Source organism: Pinus tabuliformis, chromosome 3_1, assembly GCF_031772625.1.
Source record: "Pinus tabuliformis cultivar Carrire ecotype Pingquan chromosome 3_1, CPIR1, whole genome shotgun sequence".
Classification (NCBI taxonomy): Eukaryota; Viridiplantae; Streptophyta; class Pinopsida; order Pinales; family Pinaceae; genus Pinus; species Pinus tabuliformis.
This window is the reverse complement of record NC_142301.1, coordinates 185,888,232-185,901,342: the sequence shown is the minus strand read 5'-3', so window position 1 is coordinate 185,901,342 and position 13,111 is coordinate 185,888,232. Positions and strand designations below refer to the sequence as shown.

Here is a 13,111-nt window from a genome sequence, read left to right as displayed (position 1 = left end):
TGCAGCGGTGCGATGCAATAAAATTGCGACGCGTGGCTGATATGACGGCGGGGAAACCGCTTTCCCCGCGGGTTATCGTGTGTGCAGGTTATGGGAGCGGGAGGTGGGATCGCCGTCAGATCTTACAGTAAATGCGATCAACAGTGGGGAAATGAATAGGGTTTAGCGTGCGGGAAGATAGGACTGTGGTGGCGAAGACCGTTGGATCAGGACAATCGACGGTGGGGATTAAGGCGGAGGGTTATGAAAGCACTGAGTCACATGGTTGGGTCATATGGTGAGTAATGCTTAGCGCTCAGGGCTCAGAGGAACATGGGATTACGCAGAGTTTCAAAGGAGAATAGGGAAAGCAGGGGCTATGGAGTTATAAGGAGAATGAAGGAGGAAAGGAAACTGAGTGCTGCAAGCTTTCTTAAAGCACGGAACAACGCTGCCACACCTGTTTTCAATCCATCAAAAGTCACAAAATGTAGCAGAGCTAATAGGCGGTATGGATAACGAGAGTAATAATGTGTGATTTCATGGACATCCAAAAATTAGTTGATTGTAATTATCAGAAGCTAAGTAATGATAGCAGAAGCAACAACAATTTTTCAATAGTTTGGTTGCGTGGAGTATTTGGTAATATGCAACAAATACAAGAAAGACATTCTAGTATACAAGGACAAGAAAGACATTCTAGTATATTGTGACAATTGCTTAGCAATAACTCTATAAAAAATTATTTTCCTAAATAAACAAATATATTAATACTAGGTATTATTTTCTTAAAGAACTTATAGATAATGAAAAAATATATTTGAAATTTGATAAATAAAAATATCACTTGCCTAATATCAAGGAAATGTTAAAATATTTAACTACTCCAACGAGGGTGTTTGATTGTTGGATTGGGAGACAAATAAGATATATATACATGAATCGTAGGTGGTGTCATTTCTTGTTGATACCAGTCAACTTTTGTTGGAGAAATTATGTGTTGCGAAGATCTTGCAGACATGGTTCCTCATGCTTGTATTGAATGCCAAATTTGAAGCTTTCCAGTTTGACCTGCATGGCGATGATCAACGAACACCATGAACTAGGAGTCCTACTCAGACATTAACTAGGATTCTTACTCAAATATTCTCTCCCAAACATAAAGCAAGAATCAAAGATTATCTCTCAAAAATCTAAAGAAGTAAAAATTTCTCAAGAGTGATCCATATCCTTTGTTGACAAGTCGAAAAGAACTACTTGTTTGATCAAAACTTCCATAATTAAAAATCCAAGAAGACGAAATGAAAATGGAAACAATACCACTTTAGTAGACAAGTCCAAGGGGAGGAACTGGAAAACAACCATTCATTTTTTTTAATTTAGAGTACAGAATCTGAACACGTTGGCTTCAACGATCACTATTATCATTATCATTATCCATGCTTACACAATAATTTATTGATAAATGTGTACATTTTTTAAATTTACAGTTAATTTTGGTAAGGAGATTGATGATTGCTTAATAATTACTATTAATTATTACATAGTTTAGTGATAAAATGCATGTTTTTTTTATAAATTTATAATTTGTTTCAGTAAGTGGTAAAATTATAATGAGGATATTATCTTTGTTTATATATAAGGTTGTTTGAGTTTTTATATAACTAAAGTTAAAATAATTTTTTTGAAGAGAATGTATGATTTTTTTATATATAATTCAGTGATTAGTATAAAATATTTGTTTATTTTTAAACCACATTAATCGTTTGAAGATCAAACCTCTTTATTATATTCCAATGATTCGTATAGGGTATGTGTTTCTTGGTTAACAATATACCTATTGAAAAGTGCCAAAATTAAGGACCTTTTAATTTTAATTTTATATCTATCTATATATATATTGAAAATTAAAAATTGATCATTTTAAAAGTTCACTCTTCATCTACATTTATATTCAAAATAAAATAGATATTAGAGCTTCACATAGACATTCATTTAAATATAGACATTTATACAATTTCCTTATGCTTTTGCAGTGAAACTTTTCTAAACAAGTGGGGTAAGTTGCAAAGTAGCTAGCCCTTGCCTCTTTTGATAAATATAGAATATTGTAAAATGTGACAAGTTCTTCACGATGTTTGTTTATTTGGATTTGGAGGTAAAATTGGTAAATCACTCGGAGTTATTGTTATGCTTTCTTTCACGATAAAAGTAAACTTAATTTCTACCATTTTTTCTTATCTTGATACACTTTATTCAGTTAGTCACAGATTTTGAAAATTTAAGTGATGTTAGTGATTATGTGATGATGATGTGTTGTTATCTAGGAGTGTCATGTTGTCTACTGTTTATCCACATCAAATGCCATGTCCACACTCTTTGCTTCATCAACTACTAGATGTGCCCATTATGGATAGATATTCAATCTAAGATCTTTGCTACATCACTTGGTTAATTCATTCGCAAAAACCACCTTGGCCCCTTCCTGGTTTTTCCCCCTCCCCCCTATTGGTCTCAAGTTTTGGGACAAGGGGCCCCATAATGAATCCTGATCGTTGATCTCTGATCGAAGAAATTGTATAACTGTCGACCATGTTCCCCCCAACACCCCTCCCCCCTTGTTGGTCTCGGGTTTTGGGACAAGGGACCCCATAATGGATCATGATCGTTGATCTTTGATCGAAGAAATTGTATTACTGCCGACCATGTCCCCCACCCCAATGTTAAACTTCGAATTTAGGGGGTCTACACTAGTTTATCCAACATTTTATCACACAACCCATAGATGAATGATAGTGCTAGATTTTAAAACACCAATCAATTTCATGTTAACAAACAATAATTTCCATTGTTATTTCCATTTCCCTTCTTTTGAGACTTCAAGTGATTATTGATGTAAAATGTGCCAAGAAACTTTGTTTGGGTCTAACCCAAAATGGTAACCTCAAAATGTCAATTGATAGAACAAAGAAGACATAGATTTTTGCATTAAGTGTCATATCATTCCTTGGCATCAGAACCTTGTGAGGCGATAAGGCTTGCAAGAGTCTGAGAAACACCGTAAAGTCTAATCCAAAACTTAAAGGTTTGATTTGTTTAGGGAGGTCCACCTTCCTGCTAAGTGGTGATTAACCCTTGATGAGGGAAGGGGTTATGTAGTAATGTAGGTTGTTTTTTCCTCCTCATTGACCACCATGGTTACGCATAGCCTCCTTCATGAATTTGAATTTGGATATTTGGGGGAAATGATGGGTGAAATGTCCATACTCACCACAAAGAGAACAAGCATAATTAGTCCATGTGAAACTATTATTGCCTTGATTTTGTGGGTTGTTGGGCCTTGGTTTGGATTTTGTTTACAATTAGGGGCATTTCCCCCTCGTTTCACAATATATTATTGTGGGTTCCTAACCTCCCCTAGTTTGCCTTTTATTTGTTATTTCCTTTCTTCTTTCGATTATTAAAAGGGTTATTAGCATTGAATTGTTCAAACACATGTTGTTATTGGGGAAAAGAAGGTTAAAAAAAATTCACCTCAACATTCTGTTGAGGATGTCAGGGGTTAGATTTTTGTTGACATTAGAAAGGGAAATATGGATTTCATTATGTTGTATTTCCAGAGGAAGGTTGGGATGTTGACATACCATTAGAATTATCCATAGGATAATTTCCCCCCCACATGGGGTGGTTATTCACCTAAACATGAGTACTATGATAGTACCCTATTATGGAGATTAAGAGGATTGTTGATATCCCATCTACCTGGGGGGATGATGGAAGTGGGGCATATAAATTTCCATTATAAATAATTTGATTCCCTTGTTGATTTTGTTACTGGTTAATGGACCTAAAGAAGCTATTAGTATCATTTGATTCCCCCTAATTTATTTTCATTGAAAGGTTGTGGTCGTTGAGCATTGGGAATTTCCGTATAAAGGTACCTTGATTATGCATAAATAAGTTGAAACTATTGAGCTTTGGTTATTGATTCTTCCTCATTATTTGGCATGGTAGTAGCAATGTCCATGATAAGCAATAGGGAATTGAGAAAAAAGTTTAAGCGAAGTTCTTAGGCTGCTTCAATTTTATAGATATTACACTGTTTTCACCACTCGTGGATATGGTTCACAATGTGAGTGGAAGATGTTTTTTTTATTATGCCAATAGTTCTAACCCTATGTCACAACGAACAGGGAGTTGGAAAAATGTGAGAAATGATTTGGCTAGGGATTCAAATGTCTCATGTTTGTAACTACCCTATCCCACATTTACCCACTTTTGCAAGATCTCCTAGTAAACATGAGTTGAGACTTACTATGACGTGACCCAACATCCAAGTTCTAGTTATGGAAGTCGGCTCTACTAATCGAAAATATACGAACACCTCCTAGGAGCATCACATCACCCAGATACCAGATAACATATGCTGATGAGCTTGCCCTGGGTTGGAACTTTCTCTTTCCCATACCTTACACCCTAGTCACATGCATGCCAAGATGTGCATATGGTTGGAAGGCTCCATCTGCACACATAGTCCTTCCTTCATGCAGTTGCAACCGAAATATATCAATTCAAAGGGTGTGGTTATGAAATCAATGTCACTTCCTTCAAACCTTCCATGTATGCTTTTAAACCATTCATGTTTCCTTTTAAACCATACATATCGCATTTTAAACCATCCATGTCACCTTTTATTTATGCTTTTAAACCATCCATGTCCCCTTTCAGTTCATCTCTGGTTCTTCTTTGTGAGACGTTGCACTTGGTCCCTTAATTCTGATATATCATGATGCAATTCTTCGTCTTCATGTGTCATAGTAAAGCTTTCTGAGAGCTTAATGAGTGTAGAATTATTTTGTTTGGGAGAAATTTTTGAACCCAATACTGATACCTATGCTTCAATATACTGCTGGAATCACTTCAAAATAATTTTTCAAACAAATTTATGCAATTTTTAAAAAAATACACGCCTTTTTCTTTCTTTTAGGAGCTTGATCTTTCAACAGTTGTAACTCTGTAATTTTGGATCTCCAAGTTCTAAACTTTCTTCAGGTTGTAGCCCTCTAAGTCTTCTTTCCAACCCAACAAGTCAGACTGAGATTGGATTCTTCAAGAAAGAGTTATGACAAATATCTTATGATGACGTGACTATGGATTGGTTCAGTAGAGTGAAGTTGTACAAAATGCCATGTGTCATTGTTTCAACCTTCGGCCCTAAAATTGCTACAAGAAAAACTAAAGTTCATGTACTTTCATCCACTTTTTACAGAATTCAAATTTGATGCCTGAAACGATTGTTATAACAATTTTCCCTAGATCCCCTATTTGAGATCGAAATCTAGATATTTCAAGAACCCTAAGTTCCCTGGAGATCTGAAATTTGTACACGAATTTCACAAGATTTCAGCTCCATGCGGTCTAAATTCCATCTTTTGAAGTCTTGTACAAAAAAAATTATAGCAAAAAATCGAAGATGACCCATTTGATGAAGTGAAACCCTAGAATCGAAAGCTTTGATGCCAAATGTTATGCAACTAGCACAAATAAAAGAAGAAAAGATACATCAACGACTTAAAAATTGTCCTCTTCGAGGGGGAACCTCCTTTACATTACATAAATGAAAAATTCTTGGATGATACAAATGAAAAGGCCTCCTTTGTATATATAGGAGTCTAAGGGGTCACAATATAATCAGAGCCTACATAACAATAATAATGTAAGGGAAGAACAATAATAATAGAGGGCTTCTATGGGACACAACAATAACAATATGGGGAGCTACATGGGCACCATAATACCAATAAGGGGTCTACACTAACAACAACAATAAGGGGGCTACACTAGTATTATAGGGACCTAACACACCATCACTCCTTCCTTTTACCGCAAGGAACATTCACAAATTCGATACCAACTACAAAGAGTGTGTACAGTGAAAAAGAAGTATTTTATTCCCACAAGCCATGTTGACTAGTTTAAAAACCCCATTCCTACACTAGATGCCTTTGAATAATTTAATATGGCTAACGTAACCCAAACCTTCAAAGTGGACATATCAATGAAGCCCAATCTTATGAAAGAAATATTGTTTGGGGCACCTTGCTCCCAAGACGAAGTTACAACCAATAAAGCCTTATTCCAAGAATATTGCAATGTTTTCACTTAGTTATATGTATAAGTTCATGGTTTAATCCCTCTTATCGTAGAGCACCATGTCAACACATGAAATGTCTCTTTAGTGAGACATAGGCAACATTCATTACATTCATCAAATGATGCAACTATCGAAGTTGAAATTAATAATATACAAAAAGAAAGGTTCATATAGCCCATTTCTTATACTTCATGACTGTCTAACTCAGTAGCTATGATGATGAAAAAAAGGACTATTTGAATTTGTACTAATTTTTGGGATTTGAACAAAGTGTGCCTAAAGGACAAGTTCCTTACACCATTCATAAATCAAGTCATCAATGTGTGTGTGGGGCATGATGCCTTATCTTTCAAGAATAACTACCTAGACTAGAATCAAATTCATATTTTCCATAAAGATAAGTATAAAAATTCTTTCACTACCCCCTAGGGTATGTTCATTTATTAGGCAATTCCTTTTGGCCTTAAAAATTATGGCACAACTTTCTAGCAAGCCATCAATTAAATTTTTTATGGTTTAGGTCATATTATGTTCGCCTATTTGGATGATCTCAATGTTCATTCCAAACAACACTCTCACTGTATATAGAATCTTTGTATTGTATTCCATTGGCATCGAAAGTTCAAACTTTGTTTGAATCCTCTCAAGTGTGTATTCTGCATATTTATTATACACTTTCCTAGGTTCATCCTTTTTCCATTTCCACTTATTCTTCCCATCCTTGGAAGAATATTAGTGCAATTTTTACTTTGAACCACTTGGTTACCATTTCTTTTCGCTTATGATTTCCATATGTTGTGCTAGTAGACATGCCTCGTGTACAATCCTTAGCTCGAAAAGCATCACTTACTTTACTAGATGGGTATGTAGACCCCTAAGATGCTTAAGGAGTATATATAGGTTCTTGGGAGAGATACCCGACAAGATGGATATCTTTCTGAACTTAGTGTAGTACTCCTATAAACTCTTCCCCTACATCAACCCTACCTCTACTTGAATTAGTGGCATTGGAATCATGGGCTCTCTACATACCCAATAAAGTAAACTAGGACTTAATTATGGTTTTGAAGTCTTCCCACCTTGTTACTAGTCGATCATTCTCAAACTTAAGTGATCTAGTGAGGCTTTCCCACTGCATCAAAGCATAACCCTCTGTTGTAACGGCTATAACCACCCTCCAAAAATTTTATTATGCTTCGATTTTGGAGTCTTCCTTCTAAACCACAGTAGCTCATATTGCATTGATCCAGGTATCCATGCTTCGATTGAGACTTATAGTTTTCATATTGTCTTGTGTTTTCTCGCTCAGCTTATTTTCTAACCCACAAGCTGATCTCTTGACTTATTCCCTTAATAGTTCTAGGCTTGCCTCAGAAAATTGTGCAATTCTTAAGGGCAATTGGCCTTGCTATTGGGAATTATGAAATCCTAACTACTAGTGAGCCTTGAGCTCGAGAAATGCGTAGTCATGCAGGGGAAACCCATAAAATTTGAAGACCTCACCATGCTCAGAAACTACGCAATGCATGACCGAAGAGTTGTCCAGTACTTCCCAGAACTGTGCAATCTTTCTAGGAAATGCATGGTAGTTTTCCAAAAAAAGTGAAAAGAACCTATTTTTAGGAAACGCACTTTCGCTATTTTTAGAAACTATCGCCAAATGTTGCTTTTTCTTTTATTTTAGGCATGCACATCATAAACCCTAACTTGGCCAAATATATTTAATCAACGTTGTTAGAACTCATTTTCACACTCATAACATTCCCGAGGAGATCAAGGAGCATTCAGTGCCATCTTTGTTGCTTTTTCGGGTGAGTTTTTATTTTCTCGTCTTTCATCGCTCTTTTTTGTTTAGATTGTGTGAGTGATGTTTCACTTGTTTCTTATGCTAGTGTTTTAACTTATTTTAGATTGTAGAATTGTTGTTTCAAGTTATAGATTTCCTTTCCCAAGAATTGCATGATTTTTCCCATTTTTGCACCAAAATTTGTCGTTGCGCGACTCTCTTCACATGCTTCATTTTCCTTCAATTTAATCATTTCTTGCACTTCATTCACATGCATGCATCAAAACTTAGTGAGATATACACTCAGTATCACACCATCTTTCATATATACTTGTTTTTCACACTCCCCTTCCGCAGATATGCATCCCCTTATTCGGATCTCATTGTGCACAGCTAGCTCTACGTAATCTAGAGACTCAAGCCTCTGTCCTACCTTCTAGAATTGCGCAGATCCTAGCCTGTGTTGGATCCAACTGTGCGATTCTAGGATCTAGTCTCCCAGCTTGCCCACGGATATTGCGCAATGCGTAGTCTTTCCCAGGGGATCTCATTATGCACAACTAGCTCTGCACAATATGGAGATTCAAGCCTCTGGCTTGGCTTCTAGAATTGCGTAGAACCTAGCCTGGGTTGGATCCAACTGTGCGAGTCTAGGATCCAGTCTCCTAGCTTGGCCACTGATATTGCGTAATTCACAGTCTCTCCCAGGTCGTGGCCCATTTTGAACTGCACATTTTTTAGTTCCATTCAACAAGCTCCCGCACTGACTATTGGGACTACGTAATGCACAGTTCCCACAATACGCCAACCACCTCTCTCACTCAAAACTACGCAATCCTTACCATGATGAGCCCATCTTGCTGCTTGATTTTGTCTTGAGTTTATTTTTCTTTTAGCTAAAATATCCGTTCCATGAGTGTCCGCTCTATCCCATAGGTACAATAGTTATTGAGCATCTCTCTAGTAGTTACATTTAACATGGCATCCAAGAGAGTTTCATCAGAGGAAACCATCGAGAGTAGTACTAGGGAAGTAGTTGAGGAGATATCAATTGATCTACCAGTATACACAGATACTCATTTGTTTATTGAGAAGGGAAAATGATTAACATGGTAGCAAATCAAAGATACTTTTGTAGAGGCCATCAAGGTAGACTTAGAAGACCAACAAGTTTAAATTAGCATCCATTAATCAAGATTATACAAGGTTGCATGCAGGTACCCCACCTTCCCATGTGTAGACATCATCCACTGGATTCTCTCACATAAAAATGAAAAGACTATGACATTGAGTAGTGCCAGCCAGAGAGATCTTACCACCTTCATGGCAGAGAACTTTCAGCAGATGTATCACTAGCATGGGCCGGTGAAGTGCATGGACTCACTTTTCTATGCCACCCAAAGCTATCTGAACATGAGAGACATTTTCAAGCACTAGGTGAAATATTCGTCAAAGTTTAGATAGACACCCACCCATGTTTACAAGACAAAGTCCCTCGGGAAGGAAAACTTGTTCTTGATCATCTTTTCTTTCAAAATATATGGTCAAGAGAACACAAAAACCTTTCTTGAAGGGTGGGTAGTCTTACTGGACCAGTTGGAGAATGATGGGAGGTCACTCAACTGGTTGGGTCTGTTGTCACATCAGTTGAAGTGACATGTGGCTAAGGCTTGGAATCCACCCAAGAATGAGCAAGCAAGGCTCTACATGTCTACATATTTACTAGATGCAATTTTTGCATAACAGTAGTTCGTCGGCATGAGCTGGACATGGACACCGCAAGAGACTGTCGTCAACATCTATTGCTAGTTTCTTTTCGACTGCAACTATCGAGGAGTGGTGGCAAGGCTAACTGACAATTTTATCATCCTGTTATACAATCTTATCTTTGAGAAGGATCCACCTTGCATGTCCTAAGAAGAAATGGAGGTGATAGTAAACATTGCATATTGGTATGCCTCACCAGGTGGCACCTTCATCACTTTTTTCAGCAGAGAGAATCCTTTGCATGTTCTACCAAGGTATGCCACTGAAAATTGATCATGTAAGAAGTTTCATACCACCTCACTACAAGGTTATCAACAGGACTACATAGGAAGAAAAAAGTGCCATGGCCCACTCTTCCTTTGTGGATCATATTATACGAGATTAAGAACTTGAAAGATGCAGATGTCAAGGCTTAGGACATAGTGAAGTTTGAGTTCGGCGCTAAATACTTTAGTCCGTAATATCCCCGTGGTATTTGCAAGGACCATTGTACATGAGTGTATTTTCCATGGATCCATAAGACATTTCATTGGCCAAACGAGCACCCTTCGAGGTACTACTACAATGCCTCCAGAATCAATGAGCCAGTCAATTTAGCAAGAACTTGGAAGGTTGCTCTGCAATCAATAGTAGATCTGAAAGAAACAAAACAACAGTAGAAGGAAGCAATCCAGCGTAGGACAAGGGAAAGAGGAATATTGCTGAGAATCCAGAGGGAGAGAAAAGTTGCAAAATAAAGACAACTCCAATCCTTGAGAAGGAAACTTTGGCAATGGAAGCAAAGAGGGAGCAACGGATGAAGAGAGTGAAGCAAAGGAAGAGAGAAAAGCAGAGGTTGCAGGAAGTAGAATTGAAGCTACATAAGATAGAGAAGATGTTGAAGGAAGAATAGGAGTTTAGGAGGAGAGAAAGAGAACAGAAGCAAAAGTAGGAAGAAGAACAAAGGTAAAGTGCGCTAACAGAGCAAACAAAGCTAATACAGGTTGATGAGCCAGAACAACCAACAACTGAGGAAGAGGGTGAACAGATGTAGGATCAATAGCTTTCTCAAAATGTTGAGCAATTGATTGAAGTGTCAGACATCAAGTTGGAACAAGAGTCGCGGTAGGAATACACTAACCTCACGTTGAAAGAACCACAGGTCATCCTTCAGTCTCGACCACCTCCAGTATCAGAACTAGTCCCGACTGAGCAAGGAGATGTTGTTCTCCTTTATGATGATCTGATCATGGATTTCTACAATCCATCATTTGACGAGTTGCAGAAGAAGATTGTACACGCATGGAGGAAGCACTTTTTGGATGATCACGCATCACCTGCATTCATCAAGGAAAGGGTGATAGTGTCAGACACCAGGAAGAATCCAACTACCCTTGTCGAAGCCAACTTGGCCTATGTAGGAGCAACAAGTTCAAATGTTAAGTACCTGATGACCAAGAATGAGAAACTGGCAAAGAACTTGCAAGCTACTAGGCAAGAGGTAGAATAACTCCGAGAAACAACGCAGAATGCAATTTCTACATTAGGGGAGATGAAGACAATGATACTTATTGAATTATCAACACTTGGTGATATCATGCAAAAGCTCTATGATATATTTGTCACCATGCATAAAGTAGTTTTCTATGTGCATGGCTTACAGTAGCAGAGCAAAGAGTTTGTTCAAACTCTCAAGAAAATACATGCTTCCATCGGCCATGTACAAGAGTGGACAATGTAGTAAAAAGTGGCCCCACTTGACTTAGAGAATAAGATGCAACCACAGATCGAGATGGAGAAAGCTAAGGTTTGAATGTTGATCTAGAGCTACAAGTAGCTTGCCTCATTCATTGGAAACATGCAAGCCTCATATGCATGATTGTACAATAGTTTGGATGTCATGGTGAGAACGCGCAGGATCCCATCAATCGGTTCCCTCACAGATGCTAAACCCAAGAAACAAGTCCAGCTCGAGATCAATGAGTACTTGGAGAAGCTAAGATGAGAGGCCACCAGAGAATACTTGCAGTTGAGTGCACAGAACATGCAAAATTACATCGGTGGTCCTGTCATGGTGAAAACCATGTTGCTCATGCTTCAGAACGTGTTGGGTACAGGTTCCAAGACTGTATACCGAGATGTCGTGGAGGCAAGAATCTACTTCCAGACAAACACCATAAAACAATTTGGGGACACCATCACATAGTACTAACCTTGGGACCAGTATGTGACCGAGAAGCACCAAGTGGAGGTTGTTGAGTTAGACTTCCCCAAAAATTTGGAATCATAGTGTTGTGTCTTATTAGGTTGTCTCTGGCTTATTTTTTCATATGTGGGTACCTGTGGAAAATGTAATATTATTATAAATATGTTGTAATTGAAATTCCAAATGTCAATATTGGAATATGAAAATTCACGATGTAATGTAACGTGACATTTAGTGAGTAATTTGATGAGTCATGAAGGAAGTCAAAGAGTCACAAAGGGTAATGTCAAGGGTCACCCCACCCTTTGTTATAAATAAAACCTCATAAGTCATATAACAGGCTTTTGGGAGCCAAGATTTTGGCTAGGCTTAGGCTTCGAAAAGGCTTGGGAGTATTGTGAAGAGCCTTGGCTTCTCCATAGCATAGAGCGAGTATACTTCTTTGGAGGAGAAGGTTTTATTGACTGTAATTTTCCACTATTGGGGCTAGTGGTCATCAATGGGGTATGTATGGATGGAACTTTCACTTATAATAATAAAATTAGAGCCATCACGCTTTCATGCATATGTTGTTAATATAGTAGGACTACTCTTGTTATATTAGTAATGTATGTTTTTAACTTATGAATTTTCTTATGAACTACTTTGTATGCATTTGTATGAATCTTGTTGAATGTGTGTTGTTGGATTAACCCATCACTTTAACTTGTGGACTATTCTACATTTTAGCTTGTGATGTCATTTTTCTCATGTGTCCTTTCAATTTGCGTACTATTACAGGGTTCTAAGGGGCGCACTTCCCTTTCCCCTCCATGTGTTAGAACCTTCATGCATCGCACTTGACTCTCTGTGGGGTCACACACTTGCTCTTACCCAAATTTATCATACTTACCTCTACGCACTACCGCAGTCAAGGCATTACACTACCACCCACTATTGGGACTCCTACTCCAAACAGTTTGAGTTCTAGTTGGGACTTCATATCGGGGAGATCCCCTAAATGTTGGCAGGTCCAACACCGTCAACATTTCTAGCGCTAGAAGGAGGGCTAGATGACAAGTTTAGCCCTTGAAGTCTATTTTGAATTTCTACACATATTTCATGACTTCTGTCCAAATCAAAAACCTGGCATGTTTTTCTAACTCTGAACATTTGGAAGTGTCAGCGAACATTTTAGATGACTTGCCTAGATATAGGTTTAATGGCGAGGGTCGAACAACCTTGTTCAGACACACAGTCA

At 37.8% G+C, this 13,111-nt stretch overlaps 1 protein-coding gene across 1 annotated transcript in view; it reads right to left on the bottom strand.

Annotated features, from left to right (window-relative positions):
* Positions 1–412: 412 nt before the first annotated feature.
* LOC149186421 (uncharacterized) overlaps positions 413–13,111 on the bottom strand; it is a 33,879-nt gene continuing 21,180 nt past the window's right edge. Inside the window, exon 2 of the mRNA XM_089409334.1 lies at positions 413–439. Within this exon, the coding sequence (XP_089265460.1) occupies positions 413–439 (27 nt within the window). The remainder of the gene's footprint in view (positions 440–13,111) is intronic.